General features: G+C 45.5%; 1 protein-coding gene across 26 annotated transcripts in view; it reads right to left on the bottom strand.

Annotated features, from left to right (window-relative positions):
* The window catches only part of RBFOX1 (RNA binding fox-1 homolog 1), a 2,122,525-nt gene that overhangs the window by 909,239 nt on the left and 1,193,125 nt on the right, over positions 1 to 20,161 (bottom strand). For all 26 annotated transcript variants that reach the window (XM_080678210.1, XM_080678241.1, XM_080678221.1 and 23 more), the window contains one exon: positions 14,229 to 14,276. In XM_080678210.1, the coding sequence (XP_080534336.1) occupies positions 14,229 to 14,276 (48 nt within the window). The remainder of the gene's footprint in view (positions 1 to 14,228; positions 14,277 to 20,161) is intronic.

Raw genomic sequence — 20,161 nt, 5'->3', positions numbered from 1 at the left:
ATCATGCTTTTAAAGCACACAGCAATGGTCTTGTACGTTGGAAATACTTAGTGCTCGAAAGAGGTGGTTATTCTTTTTGAAGTCTTTCCTCTTCTGGTTCTGTGCAGGTAAATCTGGAGCCTGCCCAGGTGTGTTCACCGCCAAGGGCATGGTTCCGGGTCAGGCCTTCGCACTTTCCCCATGGGGTTCTCTGACACCTTTATTTACTACTAGAGGCCCTGTGCACGACATTCCTACACAGGGGGATGGAGGGCCCCTCAGCCTGCGCCCTCTCACAGTCCTGGACCCCTTGGGGGATATCCACCTGCTGGCTTAGGCCTGCTCCAGAAGGATCCTTAGCACTGCTGAGGAGGTGGGAGAGGCTCCCGCCATCACTGCTATGCTCACCAGCTGTGAGCCCGGCTTCTGGCTGAGTGGAGCTCCCCCTGTGGGAGCACACTGACCACCAGGGGACAGCTCCTGCACTGAGCATCTGCCCCTATTGGTCAGTGCATGTCATAGCAATCGGTTGTTCTGCCATTTGGTCCATTTGCATGTTAGCCTTTTATTATATAGGATTGCAACCTTGCCTGGGGCCACCACATGGGGAAGTGCTAAAGCTGCAAACAGGAGGGCTCAGAACTTCCCAGATTTGTAGGAAGGAAGGAGGGTATTCTGTCTCTAATGCATCTTCTCCCCAGACCTTTCAAATCATGATGGGCCTTCCTCAGAACTCCCAGTAATGCTACTTCTCACCTCGTGGGCCATTGTTCTCAAGCCTACCTGATAACTTTCCTGCCTGCACTCATGGCTCTCTATACTCTGATCCCAATTGACCTAGGGGAGGAACTGTGTGTGCATGCATGTGTGTGTGTACATATGTGTGTGCATACACATGTACATGTGTACATGTTTGTGCATTTGTGTATTGTGTGGCCATGCATTGTGTGTATGCATGCATGTGTGTATGCATGTGCATGTGTGTATATGTATGTTTATGTGCAAGTGTGTGTGTGTTCTCTCATGTGCAGCATCCTCTCAGCTACTTCTGATGAAAACATCCCCTCTCCTCCTTGCTTGTCTTCAGTTTTCTGCTTGGAAACCTCTCTCCTCCCATTTCTCTTGGAATCCTTTTGAGTGGACACTTGGTCCAAGTTCCAGGGATGCACATGGGACTCAGGCGTAGCCACAGACAGCATTCCATACCAACAGTGTCAGGAGCTGGTGTCAGCAATGAACATAGGACACACGCCTGACTAAGCCAAGGACTGTGTCACTTCAATTGGTCAAAGGTAAGTCTGGAATTAATCTTTGGATCCATATTCTTCACTTTGGAAGAGCCTGCCTGAAATTAAGTCAACTTCAAGATAAACATAGTCCAGAGACGGAGACAGGCATCTTTCTGCTGACATGAGCACCTGGATCTAGCCAAGCCTGAAGCCAGAGGCCCTGGATTTTCAGAGGTGGGAGTGTCTTAGTTCCTAGGGCTGCTGTAACAAATCATCACAATCTGGGTGGCATAAAACAACACAAAGGTATTTTCTCCCGGTTATGGAGACTAGAAGTCTAAAATCAAGGTGTCAGGAGATCCATGTTCCCTATGAAGGATCTAGGGAAGAATCCTTCCTTGCCTCTCCCATCTTCCTGTGGTTGCCAGCAACCCTTGGCTCTCCTTGGCTTGTAGTCTCATCACTCCTATCTCTGCCTCTGATTTCACACTGCCCCATCCTCTGTGTCTCTAATCCAAATCTTCTTCTCCTTTGTTTTATAAAAATGCCATAATGGGATTAGTGCCCTGACCCCCAATCCCACATGACCTCATCTTAACTTGATTAGGTCTAAAAAAACCCTATGTCCAAATAAGGTCATGTCCATAGGTCCTGGGGATTGGGACTTCCAACATATTTTTTGAAGGTTATCATTCAACCCATTATATGAAGTTAATCTATTATATTTTTAGCTTGAGGCACTTTGGATTGCATTTCTATTACAATCATAAGAGAGCTGAATTTCTCTCACTTCTTTCCTATAATAATGCTAAAATACTATTCCCTTAATATATCCCAAAAGGAAGGGATTGTGCTCAGACTGGTTCGCCTTTTCTGATTCCCTTTCCTTCATACTCTACATAGGCAGATTCTTTCCAGCCGGGCTAGTCTTTCAGGGCCCATCTGCTGTGGCACTCCTCCAAATTCTACACCTAGTCTTACCTCTATCACTGACTTGGCTATTATCATTCCCTGTCCACGGCTGCATGTTGGCCCTCTATGTATATATGAATATCTCCTCTCCTGGATTGACCATAAATTTCTGTCTTTGCTTTCATGTATTGCCTCTTCTCTGCCTCAGACAGGGGGAAAAAAACACAACACCCAAATTCCTCCTTCTTCAGACTTTTGTTCTATTCAGACCCTCGATGGATTGAATGATGCCCACCCACATTGGAGAGAGCAATCTACTTTACTGAGTGCACTGGTCCCCACTAATCTCATCTGGAAACACCTTCATAGACACATGAAGAAATAAGATATCATCCCTTGGCCAGTCCAGTTGACACAACATTAACCATCAGCATGAGTTACTTTCTAATTCTCAAATCATAAATTAATGAAATTATGTTTGAATACAGAAAAATAAATATTTATCTTTACCCATGCAACTTTTACACATGATCATAATCAGAAGCACTTTCTATCTTATGGAATGTATTTTTACTTGACATCATATCTATTACTAGTCCTTGACCTCTGACACACACATATTAATCATTTTTAATAGCATGTATACTCTATCAGGTTCTGTACTCAAGTCATTCCCTAAATATTGGACATTTTAAATTATAGTCAATCTTTTCATATTGCAAATAAAAAAATGATGGTGTCTCTGTTTAGGTGACCTTTTGTTTTAATTAAAACAAAATATATTCATAGGATTAATTCATAATAATTCATGGGTTTAAGACTGGGATCAAAAGAATAATTATCTACATGGTTATTCATAGGTATGGGGACTCTGGTTTTTAACTGATGTCACCAAGTTGCAACAAAAGCAGTAAAAAAATGTGGGAGCCAGTGTCAGGGCAACCTAGCCAAATGGGAAGAGGTAATATTCTCACTTTATGGTAATGTGGCTAATTTAGTAGGCAGAAATTAGTAGCTCACAGTGGCTTTAATTTGCATTTTGATCAGCTACCAAGGACAGGTGTTCACCATGTGTCTGACTCTACTTATGATTTTCCTTGCATGAATTTTCTATTGGCTCCTTAGTGATCACTCTCAGGCTTTTATGATTTCCCCATGAAAACATTCGTATTATAGGGGCACAATTAATATTTGTTCATGTGTGAGTCAATAAATTGATTCAACAGAAACACTCAATCTGAATAGATCAAATTAAAAATTTTATTTTTCTGTTGTTGCAAGTTAGGATGCTATTTTGAGGAGATGCAGAGATGCACTTAAATTTTGCAATTACTTCTTTGACTTCATTCTCTATGAACCATGGGAACCAGTTATTTAACGGGCTCAGATGACTGAGAAGCTGTGAGGCGCCCTGGCTGAGTCAGATCCTGCAAGCCAGGCTCATGGCAGGCATTTACTCCCTGCCCCCAAAGCCAGAACAACTGGAGCTTGAGATATTTTCTGTTCTCAAGGATCTGTCCTTCAATCCACCCAGAATACATTTTGGTTAAAAAGAAAATATGAAAAACTTCAGGTCGACCAGAAGATTCTGAAAGCTTTTAATTTGCAATGGCCACAGTAAAAGGTAATGCATTTTTGATGACTTCATGCAAAAACAAATTCTAACCTACAATTGACCCCAAAAAAAGCCCTAGTAAAATAACAATTCAGTATAAAATGTGCATAGCCTTGTTTGTGTGTGCACATGTGCATACACACACATGCTTGCACATGTATGTGTACATGTTTCCTGCACTCACCCTGGGATTCTGCTGCTGTGGCATCAAGTTCCACCAACAATTACTTCAGCAGTCTGGCTGCTGAGATGGATGGCACAATCCCTGGGTTTTCTGACCTTGATCAACACGAGGAAAATTTCAGCTGAACTGTGCAAAAGTGCCGGGACGACATAAATCACACTTGGACAGGGCATGCTTTCTATCTAAAGCGTAAAGTCGCCCATCACATATCAAGAAGTGGGATCATAAAATACACCAACTGGAGAGCAAAAATTAATTAACGCTCACTCCACCCATCACAAAAGAACTAATGGCCTTTCTTTTTTTTTTTTTTTTTTTGAGAAGAGGTGACAGGACTTTCCTAGAAAACTGGCTCTGCATTCAATTAAGCATTTTCTAAATACATTTTAATTTAGAGTTTAAAGAAAGAAGTGTCACTAAAAATTAGACAAAAAGAAGAGACTTCTTTTGTGAAATAAATGACAAATGAAAACAATAGCTATAATTAATGGTATTAAAATGTAAGGAATTCTGTTATTAATACATAACTGAAGAGAGATGACAAATATCATTATGAATAAATCACATTTTTTTAAATTCACATTTTAATTATCAAGAACATAACCCTACCTAACGGAGGCTGAAGTCAGGTAAGTTATCACTGAAAATGTAATCGACAGAGTAGACTTCTCATAAGGCCCTTCTGTGCTAAATTGCTTCCAATCCATGCACTTTCCATGAAACACCAGTGCCTTGATAGACACAAACCCATAACGTAATTGGAGAAACAGGTGGGCCTAAACATAAAGACCAAAAAGTGAATGCAACAAAAGCGTGAAGTCCCTGTCTTCTCTTCACCTCTGGGCTTCAATACAGAGATTTGGAGTTTGTTTCTCTCAACAGTTGCCAGATTCAGTGCCAGGAACCACCTACTCCTGGCACACTCACTGTAACCCCCCTCATTCACCCTTGGCAGGCATCACCAATCAATCACATACTCTCTAGTAGAACCCACATGGCAGACTCCTCATTAACACTGCATTCTATGCAGCCACTATCAATCTACGTTGACACCAGAGATCGAAATGCTTCCCAATCACAGCCTTACATGTTTAGCTGTTTCCATCTACCTCTTCCAGATTGATAAGCACCTGCAGAGACACCAAACCCTAGACTTGTCATTGGAGACCTGGTATCCAGTCTCAGCTTTGTTCCTTACTTTGCTGTTTACTTCTTTGATTACACCAGAGATCTAAGAAACTGAGACAAGGATTGAAGAAGAGTAGGAGGGAAGCAAATATAAGAATGTCATAATAAGGCCGCTTGCATGTACTATGCCAAGCCAGAATGTTAAATTCCCAAAGTGTATTAGCTCATTGAGTTGCACTGTGACCCCAGAAATTATCTACTCTCATCCTTTCCATTTTATATGAGAACTTAAGCATCTGAGAGGTTAAATAACCAGGAAGAGAGCAAGCTGGGATTCAAACCCAGGCCTTTGAGAACCCTGAGCTAAAGCACTTAGCCACTCTGTGGCACCTGTGATTTATCCCACGAGCTTCCCACAGCCAACTTCAAGGCCAATGGGTGGGTTACCAGACAAAGGGCCTGATCTAGATCAGCAGCTTTCCACTGACTCCCTCTCCCACATCTCCATCCACGGGACTGCCAAGACTGCCAGCCCCCTCATCACCGTCATGGGCTAATTGAACTCCACACCAAGTCTGTTTCAGAAGCTCTTCCACGTTTATGTGCTTTCCCCAGGCCCCGGCCCACCACCACCTTCAAATTTTCCTAAAATAAATGAAAGAGGAAAGTACGACGAACATCTCATTTTCAAAGTTTCATAAAAGAGGAAAGCATCAGTTAACCTGCAGATAAAATATAAAAGGCCAGCGCAGAGACCCGTCCTGAAATAAGAAGCCCTGGTCTATGAACATAACTCTATCATGCAGAGCCGCGAGGCCCTGGCTGGACCAGGAGCATTTTGATCATCTGGAGAGCAGACTACTGGGGACCCCCACTTAATACCTTAGGGTGAATGATTAAGGGGCAATTAAATGCAGGCACGTCACAGAGGGCCGTTCAGCATTGGCCCAGCTTATTTCTGTTCTGGTGAGGCCTCTGTAGCAGTCATTCCCATAAAGAGAGCTGTCTTTTCCTTGTGGGCCAGGCACTGAGCGTGTGCCATGCGCAGGCCCACCTATTGCCTTCTCCTTAGCAGCATCTTCAGTGAAAGGGGCATAGCCTAGTGGTGAAGACTCAAATCCAGATCCCCTGGACTTGAATGCCAGCCTACACTTACTGCCGGGTGATCTCAGGCATATTAGCTAACACATTTCTCCCTCAGTGTTCTTATCTATAAAATAGGGATATAAATTGTATGTACCTTAAAGCAGTGGTTGGCAAACTGTGGCTCGCGAGCCACATGCGACTCTTTGGCCCCTTGAGTGTGGCTCTTCCACAAAATACCATGGCCTGGGAGAGTCTATTTTGAAGAAGTGGTGTTAGAAGAAGTTTAAGTTTAAAAAATTTGGCTCTTAAAAGAAATTTCAATCATTGTACTGTTGATATTTGGCTCTGTTGACTAATGAGTTTGCTGACCCCTGCCTTAAAGGATCTTTATAAGGATTCAGTAATAGAATGACCATGCCTGGCATATGGTGCATGCTCATTGCATGCCGGTTGCAAATGCTGTTGACCATTTTCTCTTCCAGAAAAACAATCAATTACAGTTACCTTTAGGGACTCCACTTTTAGTCCATTTAAGTCCTTCAGCTGGGCCCATCCTACTTTTGGTTGTGTGTGAAGGCAGAGGACTGCTATGCACAGCTAAGTGACTTGAGCTAAACCAAGGAGCGTCACCCCCAGGAATTGTGCTAAAACTATTGAAAAGGGAACTCTCTCTTTTCACAGGTAGGATTTCAGCCTACAGCTGTTGGTCACCTCATTTACATTTTAAACACCAGGATCAAGCAATACCAGAAGGCAGACTGATTTTACTGTCATTTCACTCAGCAGCTGTCTTTTTCTCTCTGTCTTTTTTTTTTTTTTTTTTTTTTTTTAAATATATTTTATTAATATTTTACAGAGAGGAAGGGAGAGGGATAGAGAGCTAGAAACATCGATGAGAGAGAGACATCGATCAGCTGCCTCCTGCACACCTCCCACTGGGGATGTGCCCGCAACCAAGGTACATGCCCTTGACCGGAATCGAACCCGGGACCCTTCAGTCCGCAGGCCGACGCTCTATCCACTGAGCCAAACCGGTTTCAGCTTCTCTCTGTCTTGAAGCTGGTCCAACCCGGTTTCCTATTGAAGATACCCTGACTCATCCAGCCCACAAAATATGCATGGCGTGTGTTGTCTAGCCCCATGTTACAGCTGTGTGGCTGTGACTCAGAAAGCTAATGTGAGTTCCCCAAGATCTCTCAATTTATAAAGGGCAGAACCAAGATTCAAACCCAGGTCTACTGCACTGTCATTTGAAATAAATTGTGTAGATGTGAACAAAATGCTGATGAATTTTTGGCAGCAACCCATTTGTTGACTTCCGTCCCCTCCTATTTGAGGCTCCACACACATATTTCCAGACACTGGGATATATCATCTCTACTCTTGGCTACGTAAAAATAACGTTGAGTCTGGCCATCAGTGGCTGCGTGTGCAGCTCTCTCTCTGATGATGCCCTGTTCCCTAGCAGAAAACAGGGTGCACAGCAAATCTCACCCAGATCTCAGCCACAGTCCTTGCTGAACAAAGGAGTGGATGCAAGTCTGCAAATGTGAGTGGCTTGCAGGCACTGAGAGGCACCGTTCTGTGGCTGGAGGTGGTGGGAGGAAGAGTGAGCACTGCCCTGCACACAGCCCAACCACAGGCTGGCGAATGGCTGTGAATTCACTTGGAATGAGTGTCTTGCCGCCAGGAATGATGGTTAATAATCTCAAAAAGATTCACAGTCCTGAGGAGTTTGCAAGAGATGTAGTCCATTGGCACAAACAGAATAGCCAAGCGACACAAACAAAGGCTTTGCTGGTGTTAAATGGCCAGGACAGTGAAGCCATGGGTGACCTGCTGGAGTTGTTACTGGCCAAGCATGGACTATGAGCAAGTGGACAGCGTGAGGCAATGGGACTGTCTGCATTCATCTGGTTATTCCATAGGATCAGATCCCATTCCAGTTACAACGGATTCCATTCTATGGTAAAGGACAAACACTGCCCTGCTCAGAAGGCTTCAGGGGACTTGGCCCCCGCCAGCTTCCCAGCCTCCTCTCAAGCCACACAGCTCTATTCAGTTCACAAACCATGCCATGCCTCCTCAGACCTCCATCTCTGTACCCGGCCCAGGTGTGTCTCCTTGCTTCCCCCTCCAAATGCAACTCAAATATCATTCCTCGGGGATACTTTCATTTTTATTTCCACAGCTTTGGGGAATCTCAGCATTTTCCCACTTAATGCACTCATATAATTGGCCTCAAACAAAGGACATTTGGAGCAAAAAAGAAACCCAATCCCCAGGTGAATTCTGTGAGGCTCACCAATGGTGCTCACTGCAGGCTTTGCCCCTGTCTGCCTTGAAGATCTCATTTTGATCTTTAATGAGACACTGGTCCATGAATGCGCCCCATCCCTGGGAGAGCCCCTCTGAGCAAGGAGCAGGCCTCTTCCTTCGTCTCTGTTCTGCCTGTCAGAGCCCAAAGGACTAACCCACTCCCATGCCCACAGCAAGAGAGCACTATAATAGGAAACCAATTCTTTTCAACTTCTCTGGCATCCAAGCCTCTAAAATCCAGGAGATTAATTTATTGTCCACGCTTATCAACTCATCAACTTGTCTCCTCATGGTGTCAGTGGCACACTGATCCTTAAACTGAGCAGTGTCTGACATGTTCCTGGCAGGAGCTGCCCATGACCCATGGGAGAGTTGCCAGACCACAGGGATAGGACTGATTCACCTCCTCACAAGCCTAGAGCTTCCTCTGCACTTCCCGCATGGCTCTAGGTCCGGCCCATGCCCTCTTGTCTGCAGTCTAGCCCAGGCCCCGATTCCATCCAGCCTGTCTCCTTCCAGTCCCCCTTGCAGATGAGTAAAGTTTGAAACTTCCCAAATGCAAACCCAAGTCTCTCTTCCGATGGCAAACCCACCATTAGAAAACAGTGTTTCTTAAACTCCAGTTATTTACAATCCATGTACACAATTTTTTCTATATCAATCTGACTTTCATTTAATGAACTCAATTCTTTTGTTCTTAATGAATGTGTTAAAATTGTACAAATAAATCTTAAGTGGGATTTTTTAAAAGGAGGTAGTTATTGAAGTCAATGGAAAAAGCAGTATACTTCGTCATTCATAGAATATAACCCTAATCAAAACTAAAACAATGTTAATAAATTATAATGACAGAGCGGAATTGTCTGTCAAAGTTCTGGGTCTCTTGGTTAAAAAGGTAGAGTAGCATATGTTTGATACCTTTTGGTTTGTTAAACAAAATCCCAAATTATTTCTTTTTTATATAATCCCACCTTTTGAAAACAATTGACAAGAGAATGACTTCAGATTGTCACTAAGTGGTTTGATGCCACGTCCATGAGCCACCTGAAGGCACCTCCTTTATGGGCAATGCTGGCCTGCAGGAAACCACGGTTCTCCTCTATCACACATCTTTACAAAGGGGATGCCTGGCTGGCAATCCAGCCCCACTATTTCTCAGAGTCCTGATCGACTTCACCTTGTAGCCAAAGCCTTCATCTTCACTCCTGCACGCCACCAAGCCAGCTTCTGTCCCCACCTCCATGCTGTGCCCCCACCTCCATGCTCTGCCCCCACCTCCATGCTCTGCCCCCCACCTCCGTGCTCTGCCCCCACCTCTGTGCTCTGCCCCCACCTCCGTGCTCTGTCCCCACCTCCGTGCTCTGCCCCCACCTCCGTGCTCTGCCCCCACCTATGTGCTCTGCCGCCACCTCCGTGCACTGCCCCAAGTCCTTATTTCTCATGACTCTCTCTTTGGCTGCTTTAGTCACACAGTTTCATCTCCTTGGTTCCATACAGGTCTGGCCCCACCCAGTAAAGGCATGCACTTCCACTGGGAGAGGAGATGGATACAAAGCCCCAACCCTCTCCTAGGTGCAAATTCTCCCATCGGAAAGGGCAATTCTCATATCCTACAAATTTAATCATCTTTGTGTATACATGTGTGTACATGTTATGTGCATGCATGTGTAAGCGCATAGAGCTAAGAGCACAGCCTCTGAAAGAAAAAATCTCAGAATCCAAATCCTGACCTGTGAGAGATCTCGGGCAAGTCAGTTAACTTCACCTGTGTAGTGAGGTGTGTTGGTGCCTCTACACACAGCTGTTCTAAGTACCTGCAGGTGCATGCGATGACTGAGCTAGAGGGAGCGTTGCAAGAGGAAAAGTGCAGAACTTTCTGTGTTACCCACGGGGTCTACCTCCCGGTCAGGATCCCATTCAATCAGACCCAATCTGAGAGTCACCATCACTTGGCAAACCATTCAGACCCAGTACCTGCAATTTCACCGCGGCTCGGAAACTGCTTAGCAGCACCAGGCCAGTCAGCAAGCGAGGAGAGGCAGCCTGCCTGTGTTTACTGCCTTTGACAAATGGGCGCTCATCTCCTTCTAACAGATTCTCCCCCTGACTGATCCATCAGCCTCTCCTCTCATCACCCGAATCGCAGTCTTCATAATAGCATTGAATTCGGGCGCATTTTACACCACAAATAAAAATGAATTTAAATGCCTTGGTTCCCCACCAGCAACACAGGTGCTTTAAATGTCAGGAGCGTGCCGTTGCGCAGGGCTGTAGAGCCACGCTGAGTGATGGGCTGCCTGGTGTCACCTTTGCTAAGCCTGCTTGAGCTCCGTGGCACGCCCCTGTGGGAGGGAGCCACCTGTGCCTCTACTTGCCACTTCAGGGTGCAAACACGGCCAGCCTCTCAGGTCTCCCTGGGACATCTCCAAGGGGTTCCAGAAATGGCCGGGAAGCCATCCAAACGCAGGTCCATTCTCAGGGCTCTGCTAATCGGTGGTCTCGGGAGCAAAAGAGAAACATAAAACAAAACCACATTCCAATGTGCACCATGCATTTCTTCATAAGCAACCAGGCAAGGTTCTCCAAATGATCATTAGCTTTCTGTCTACCAATGGAAAACAGGATCAGGAGAAAGAGAAACAGGGACACAGGAGGGAAAAGAAACGTCTCTCATTCTGTCCGCAGTCTCAGATCGAGCCCAGACTGTGCCGACCAAGAAGAGCGATTTTCTTTATTATGCGATGAGAGCTTTCTTCGACTCCTGAAGTTCAGTTTGTCCCCCATCATTACATCTGATCTAGGATTCAAGGGGGAAGGGGTTCATCTCCAGGTAAACAGCCCACCCAATGGGATCAGGTGTGACACGGGAGGGGCCGCCAGAGAGAAGGTGTTAGACTCCAGAGAAAACTTGAGACCTTCTGTTCCCTAAAGTCCTTTTATCAAGAGGTACTTAACAGTTACCCAGACAAAGAATAAATGTGAGCATACAGGTACATCCAGGGGGAGACCAGAAGGAAGGGAAGGTGAAAGAAATAAGAAAATAAAGTTTAAAAGGTAAAAGGAAGTTTTTCTTGGGAAGCCATGGAGCCCTGGAGACCCGAGATCAGCTGTCTCAGCGAAGGAGGCTCTGGAGAAACGAGCACTCTCCTTCAGCGCTCTGGGTGCACTCTCGGTAAAAGGTAAAACCTGCCGGCCATGGGTGGCCTCTGCAGCCTCAGGCTGAGTTATTATTTTGGCACCTCTGTCATCTCTTGTCACTTCAATTCCACTTTATCAAATCACTGTTTTTGCCAGAAGCATCCAGATTACATGGAGAGGGACACACACATGCAGGAGCGAACATCACCACTCCTGCAAATTTCATAATTATACGTCAGGGTGGTGGAGTACCGGAGTGATGTCACTGCAGCTGCCAGGGCTGCCATCACTGCCATCACGTCATACACGAGAGGAGGGCTGGCATCCCTCTGCTGTGGGGGTGTGTGGGGAGGAACTGCCCTCTTAGGTGATTAGGTTTTGCATCCTGACACTTTCATTAAGAGACAGGACCTTCATAGACAGACTACCTCCAACACCTCAGGTCCACTCCCAATCACATCGGGAACCCAGAGAAGCAATAGCCAAATGTACACGTCACAGAAATAAATAAATCAGAAAATAATCTAGACGGAAAGCAAAGTTCTGTGGCACAGAAGAAAGATGAAGTCCTCAGGGAGTAAGACAGTGAAAACAGACCAAGTATTAGGTAGTTGTATCTCTAGGAGTCATCACCACCAACTGCAGCCAAAGGTGGGGCTAATTCCTGTATCATTCGTCCTATGAGATCAAGTTCAGAAAACAACAGAAGATTTTTTATATATTTTATATTTTTTTATTGATTTCAGAGAGGAAGGGAGAGGGAGAGAGCGATAGAAACATCAATGATGAGAGAGAATCATCGATTGGCTGCCTCCAGCACTCCCCCCACTGGGAATCGAGCCTGCAACCCGGACATGTGCCCTTGACCAGAATTGAACCCAGGACCCTTCAGTCTGCAGGCTGACACTCTATCCACTCAGCCAAAACAGCTAGAACCAGAAGAATGATTTATAAACAAGACTTCCTTTTAAGTGTCTGACTCAACCCACCAGTCCACGACAAAGCAGAAAAATGCACATGTGTGCATGTACGTGTGTGTTACCCTTTATTGGAAAATAGCTGAAGCTTGTACAGAATGGTCAATATGACTCCCCCACCAGTAAGCACCACAGAGCAGCCATGGGCCGGGGCACAGAGAAGCCATGGGCTGGGGTGTCACTCCAATCCTGACACGGGGACCGAAGGCCACTGGGAGACATGATGGAGCTCTGTGGCCAGCTCTCACTGCCCGGAGCTTGTCTGAGTTGCTCATTTATCTTGTTGGTGATGGGACTGATGTTGTTTTAACAGCATCAGTTCTCCTGGCATTTTTCAAAAACTACTGGCAATGAAAGTTTAAATAAAAGAAAAAAAGAAAAGAAAAAAAAGTATTGGGCACACAAATGTTTGTGAATTCCATAAAAGCCCAAGGGAAGCAGAAACATCCTGAACTTGGAAACAGGGCAGAACCTGTGTTCACCTTGCTGTGAGCAAGTGTCTGGGGCAGCTCACTGAGGGTAGGGCTGGTGGGAATGGGTGAAAAATCCTGTGGGCACGTGGTCAGCCCCAGTGGCAGTTTGTCCCACTCACAAAGCACATGCACCCGAGCAACCAGCAAGGAAACGAGTGATGAATGCAAACCTGAATGGAAACACCTTTGCCTGCCGACCAGAGCAACACCCAACCCCAACTCAAAGAAGATCACGCAGAGGGGATTTAAGCTGCCATAGTGTTATACTCCTTAAGTAATGTATGGCAATCGCCTTTTATTGAAAAGCAAAATTTTGTGTTGAGACATTTTCCACCACCTTACCCATCAGCAGACGACGGAGCTATCATAAAATCAGGGTTGAAAACCTCTGCTGGAAATAATGATGGCAATGGACAACAGTGGTACAGCTGCAGAGAGAAACATCTTTTGAAATTGTGGAATGATGTCTGGTACACAAGCCAGGAAATATGTGGCCTCAATCCCCTTATTTGACCTCTTTCGATTCAAGGTGTTAAAGGTAAAACGTCATCTGCTTGGGTGCACTCTGGGCAGAAATTCTGCAAACTCTTGTCAAGAAAGAGGGACCGTGAGAATATTAAAGTGAGGAGCCAGGTCTACCAGGGTCTTTGCCTCAGGGGATCCACACCAAAGGCAGCAAGAAGACAAATGGGGGGGGGGTAGGGCACCTAATGTGCAGGCAATGTCCTCCTCTTGCTGCCAAAACATTTCATGGAAAGAGATGTCGCTGCTTCTTCATTGCATCAGGATGGACATAGAGGCAGACTCTCTCCACCCAAAGCACATATTTCAAATATAAGGACACACCCAGAAAATCCCAATAAAGTATTATACCTCCTATGTATTCTATTTAATATTATTTAATAATATGCACTATGGGACATTATAATCAACCATATCCAACTAAAAATCAGCACCGATTTTTAAAATAAATTGCATTATACACTCTTCATCAAAGTCATCAGAAATAACACAGAGCAAGGAAGAGAACGATGAACCATTTAAAGCATGATTGTCCTTACGTATCTAACTTCATCACACATATCGCCTCTGCAAGCCAGCATCAAGCAAGGCATGCCTTAAACACTGCTTTAGATCACTGAGTTCTTGTTTTGTTTGAAACCAAGACAATGAAAAATATCGACTTACCTTTCTGTCCTCTATTTCCGCACAGGTATTACAGTCTGCTTTGATATCCTGAGAGGAGGAGGAGGAGAGAGAGAGAGAGAGAGAACAAGAGTCAGACCTATGGCCAGGGAACACTCAGCAGCGTCGCTGAAATGCCCTTTAAAATAATAAAGAGCTCACCCTCCCGGCAGTGCTTCTCGAGCCATTGCTCTTTATAGCGCTTTTCAGAAGTATATGCCTTGGTGTTTGCATTAGAGACATATGGACGTCATAACTAAGCTTTATCACATGCAGATGTGGGTAAAGGCAAAAGCTATGGATCAGAGGCCACAACAAAGAGAAGCTGATGGTTCATATAATAATATGCTCCCCAGACACCTTTGTTCACATCAGCAGACTGCCCTCAATCAGACATAATGTCTCTCTCCCATTCCAGATTTAGAATAGTCACATCATCCTCCCTTTAGCACAAAACCATCCCTGTCTATTTTTTATCTTCCTATCCATCCATCTATGCACCATCCGTCCATCCATCTATCCATCCACCCATCCATCCATCCATCCATCTTCCATCCATCATCAATCCATCCATTATCCTAAGATCATCCATCATCCACCCATCCATCTATCCACCATCCATTCATCCATCCATCCATCTATCCATCCACCCATCCATCCATCCATCTTCCATCCATCATCAATCCATCCATTATCCTGCGATCATCCATCATCCACCCATCCATCTATCCACCACCCATTCATCCATCCATCCCTTCATCTGTCCATCCATCCACTCATCCATCCATCATCCATCCCTCCATTATTCATTTATCCATCTATCCACCCATATTTATTGCACACCTACTTTTCTATGCATTTTTCCTTGTTGCTCTTAAATATAATGGTGGGAAAAAAAAAACCCCACATGGTTTCTACCTTCAAGGAACTCGCCTGTTAGATAGAATGGTAGATACACACACAAGCAACTGTGACATTCATTTACTCATTCAAAAGATATGCATTTAGTACCTCTGACTTGCCAGGCTGTGCTCTAGGCAGAGAAGATTCAGTAACATTTAAAACACATAGAGGGCCTGCCCTGATGCTACTGACTTTCTGTTAGATGAGACATACAATAAAAAGAAATGTGAATTGCTATTTTAGAAGAGGATGTGTACTATGAAGAAAAATGAAGAGGGAGATGAGGAAGGGAAATGCTGAGAGGAGGAGAATAAAAATTACAATTTTAAAGAGAAGCAGCAACTGAGTAAAGGCTTGAAGAAAGGTGTGGAATGAGTGTAGGGCCAGTTGGGGAGGAGCATCTTGGGGGAAACGCATTGGACACGGTCAAGCTGGAGGAGGGAGGCCACTGGCTGCGGGGAAAGCAAGGTAGGGAAGCGGTGGGAGGCAAGATCAGTGAAGAACCACTCAGAATCACTGTTTGTAACATGTTAATAAAATACACATAAAATTTACTATTTAATCATTTTTCAGTGTACAGTTCAGCAGCATTAAGCATTGTTGTGCAACCATCACCAAAATCCATCTACAAACTTTATATATATTTTATTTGCACACAAGGATACATTTTAAAATCAATTTTTAGAGAGAAAGGGATGAAGGGAAAGAGACAGAGAGAGAGAGAGACATTGATGTGAGAGACAAACATTGATTGGTGGCCTCCCCTACGTGCCTGGAGTGGGGATCGAACCCTCAATCTAGGTGGTGCCCTGACCGGGAATTAAACCTGTAACCTTTTGGTGCATGGGATGACTCAAACCAACTGAGCCCTAACTCCCAGGGTGGCTATATTTTGGAGAAGGACCTCTAAGGAAATAAGTAAGGTTAAATGAGGTGATAAGTGTGGGGCCCTAATCTGTTAGAATTAGTGCCCTTATAGAAGAGAGACCTCAGAGATTGCTTGCTCCCTCTCTTTGCAGGCACACAGGGAGGAACTGTCATGCAGGACTCAGAGAGAAGGTGGCCATCTGCAAGCAAGGAAGAGAGTCCTCACTAGAACCCAGCCCTGCTGGCACCCTGACTCCAACTTCCAGCATCCAGAACTATAAGAAAATTTATGTTGCTGAAGCCATTCAGTCTGTGGTATGTTGCCATGGCAGCCGGAGTAGATACAAGAAAGGTTCCGGCCCTAGCCGGTTTGGCTCACTGGATAGAGCATCGGCCTGGGGACTGAAGGGTCCCAGGTTCGATTCCAGTCAAGGGCATGTACCTTGGTTGCGGGCACATCCCCAGTAGGGGGTGTGCAGGAGGCAGCTGATAGATGTTTCTCTCTCATCGATGTTTCTAACTCTCTATCCCTCCCCCTTCCTCTCTGTAAAAAAATCAATAAAAATATATTTTTTAAAAAAAGAAAGGTTCCAATGATCTGCAAGGCACAGTCGGAGGCCACGGTTTTCTCACTCACGCTCCTGTGTTCACTGCCAAGGTCTCCAACTGACCCTGGACATTGAGTCAGAAAATACCCCTTACTCTCACTAAGAACCCTCTTTGGAATTCATGCTCTAAGAACCATAAGAGAAAGCAGAGCCCTGACTGGTTTGGCTCAGTGGATAGAGCATCGGCCTGCGGACTGAAGGGTCCCGGTTCGATTCCGGTCAAGGGCACGTACCTTGGTTGCGGGCACATCCCCAGTAGGGGGTGTGCAGGAGGCAGCTGAATGATATTTCTCTCTCATCGATGTTTCTAACTCTCTATTCCTCTCCCTTCCTCTCTGTAAAAAATCAATAAAATATATTTTTAAAAAAAGAGAGAGTGAAAGCAAAGTTTATCTCAGTATGGGAGTGGTGAAAAGCATAGATTATTTTTCAACCTAAACAGTGCTATAAAGAAACAAGGTAAGAAAGAGTAGCTCCCTGTGGCTTCGGTGCGTGTGTTTCCGCTCTTTCCTCCAGTGAAAATGTGCTGAATTTGCAGAGAGAGGCCCATGTCCGATTCTGATTCACCCACACAGAAGTGGCAGGTGTTAACTTCCTAACCAAGTCAGTAACCCAGCGGCAGGTTTTGTTTCTAATCTGCCACTGAGGACCCATAGGCTCGGAAGAAAGCCATCTGGCTGCATCAGCGCTCTTGCTACCTCCCTAAGATTATTCTATTTCTTCTTGTCAGGATTAATTTACTAAGCCCAGGCTGGATTTTTTATTTAGATGATATTGTTGGTTTGTCATCCGCTGCAGATCTATGCAGGAGGCGCCCTGGGGGATGGCACTCTCTTTGGAACAATGCTGGACTCAAATTGGAAAAATGCCACTTTGGCGGGAACAAATTATTGTTAGAATCGCTCCAAGTAGAGCTGGTGTCGCCAGATGGGCTCTGGCCTGACCTTTTCCGAACTGGAGTGGCTGCCTAAGCACCTTAGTCCCACCGAAGACTTTGCTGGGAGGACAGCGCAGCTACTTACGCGCTAAGTAGGAATGGGGAGCCATGCACTTACTGCCAAGCAATCAATTTCCCTACAATTCAGGGTTCTCCTTTCCGCAGCCAGACACCCCAACAGTGAATCAATCACCGGCAACCCATGGGCTTCTGCTGGGGCTTGGGTTCCCATCACAGGGCCCCACCACACTTGTGGTGAGATGGTGCCTCAGTATCCCCATCTGTAAAAGGATAATAACCATTGCCTCACGTGTCCCCACATGAGGCAAAGACCTTAGCATATGGCAAGTCATTGACCAATGTTGGCTGCCACCCTGGCATCCTCCAGACGTCTTTGTGAGACCTGCTTCCCACGGAGTAATGAGACTTAAAAATGTTCTGTTTTTAACCTTTTCTCTCCTAAGCCTCCTGAGTTCTTCTGGTTTCCAGTCATCAAAGCGCTGGTTGTCTATTCTCTCCTCCGAGAGAGATTTTTTTCTTCTGCACATTGAGTGTGGATTGTTTCTAAGGATTTCTGTAGGTCAGGGTTATGTATGTCCACTGTGTAGGGTCACCATCAGCCTGGATCCTGGATCAATGGTCTCTGTGAACAGGTGGAGAGAAACCTCTGCCACTGACGGGGGAGGCCTGGGAGGATTCACAAGGTAGAAGCCTGTGGTGGGTTGAATAGTAACCACCAACCCAAGACCCCCCAAACCTGGGAAAGGTATACCCAGATCCTCTCCCCTGAAACCTGTGCAGGTGACCTCATTTGGAAATATGTCTTTGCAGATGTGATTATGGATCTTGAGATGAGGTCCTCCTGGGCGATCCGAGTGTCCTCTTAAGAGCCAGGGAGAAAAGACGGCCATATGGTGACAGGCAGGGACTGGAGCAATGTGGCCACAAGCCAAGGAATCTGGAGCTACCAGGAGCTGGAAGAGGCTGGAAGGACCTTCCCCCAGAGGCTCTGGCAGAAGTACACCTGCTGACACCTTCTTGTAAGAAGTTCCCAGCTTACAAGACTACGAAAGGATAGATCCCTGTTGTTCTGAACCACTACACTTGTGGCAGGTGTTTCACAGACACCGCAGGGAACTAACCGAGGCCTCTGGGAGCTTCAAATGCAAATCTCCTTTGTTTGATACTTATCCCTGAGCAAAGGAAGGGGTGACGCTGGGACCACTCATGTAATCCATGCCCCAGGGGAGAAGAAAAACCCTTTAACCAGAGACCCCAGGGCAGTCCTGGGTTGTGCTCGGGGGCCCTGTGTTTGCAGAAGACAGTCCCTGGAACTGGTGAATGATTTCAGGGGTCAGTCCTGGCAGGACAATGGAAAGAAGGGACCAGGAGCTTGCATCTGAGTGGGAGCTGAGTAAGAATCCTGCATCTTGGACGCAGTGCTGTTCTCCTGGCCTGGGACACTCACAAAGTCCCCGAGTGATTCATAGGAAACACTTGCAGCTTAAGTCATCTCTGGGGACCTGGGGAGACACAGCCTAGGGTTCACCTGACAAAGCTGATCAGGCTTATGATCAACTGCCCTTCTGCTGGGGAAGAAACCCAAGCGTTTCCCTCTTCCTTTTCAAAGGGAAATAAAAGCTATGGCAAGATGGGCTATAACATTACAAAAAAGTACCTTTTGACATCACACTCCAAAACTAATGCAGGAGCACATTTCACATTTGGAATCAGAGTTATGGAGAAGAGGAAAACTAATTTTGCGTCTACCCTTCTAGGTTCTTGGCTGAAGGCCCCTCCCATAATAAAAGACAGATTAACAGGAGAACAATGAATAGAACTTTACTGACATGTATACCTCCTGTATGCAAGGAGAGACCCAGGAAAACTAAGTAACTCCCCGCAGGGAATGGCCCTAGCCACCAACTTAATTACCATCCTCAGCTAAGGACAAAATATGTTGGGGGTGTTCTGGGACGTTATCTGGAAAAGCAGAATAATCAAGGGTATGGCTGCTGTGCAGATTTGTCATTATCTCCATTGGTGAAAGTTTCTGGACATTTAGCATCCTTCTTTCCCTGGGACAAAGGGAGACACCCTTACAAGTATAGGTTTCCCTTATAAATATAAATTTCTCTTACAAGAGGGTAACTTCTACTCTGTTTTCAGAGCTTCTCCTGAGTCTGCTGTTCCTTAAAAATAATCACCCTCAAACAATCCTTATGCCAAAGAGGCGTATTTGGAGAAACCAAGATGGCGGCATAGGTAAACACCTAAACTGCTGCCTCACACAACAATTTCAAAACTACAACTAAAAGACAAAACAGACATCATCCAGAACCACAGGAAGGCTGGCTGAGTGGAAATTCTACAACTAGAAGAAAAGAGAAAAGCACACTGAGAAACAGAGGAGCTGCAGGAGGCAGAGGTACTGAGATGCGCGCACAGAGAGGACTGGCAACTGAGTGCGCAGCTGACTTTCTCAAGCGGGAGGGAGACAAAAGCTCCTGACTGAGCTGAACTCCAGTGCCGGGTGAGAATCTGGGGATCCAGACTCATTCGGGGAGAAACTAAACTATCTGGCACCGGGTGCAACTCGAGGGCGGCTTTCTCTCAGAGGT

This window comes from Plecotus auritus, assembly GCF_963455305.1.
Source record: "Plecotus auritus genome assembly, chromosome: 7".
NCBI classification, from domain to species: Eukaryota; Metazoa; Chordata; class Mammalia; order Chiroptera; family Vespertilionidae; genus Plecotus; species Plecotus auritus.
The sequence above is the reverse complement of the archived record's forward strand: the minus strand, read 5'-3'. Positions and strand labels throughout refer to the sequence as shown.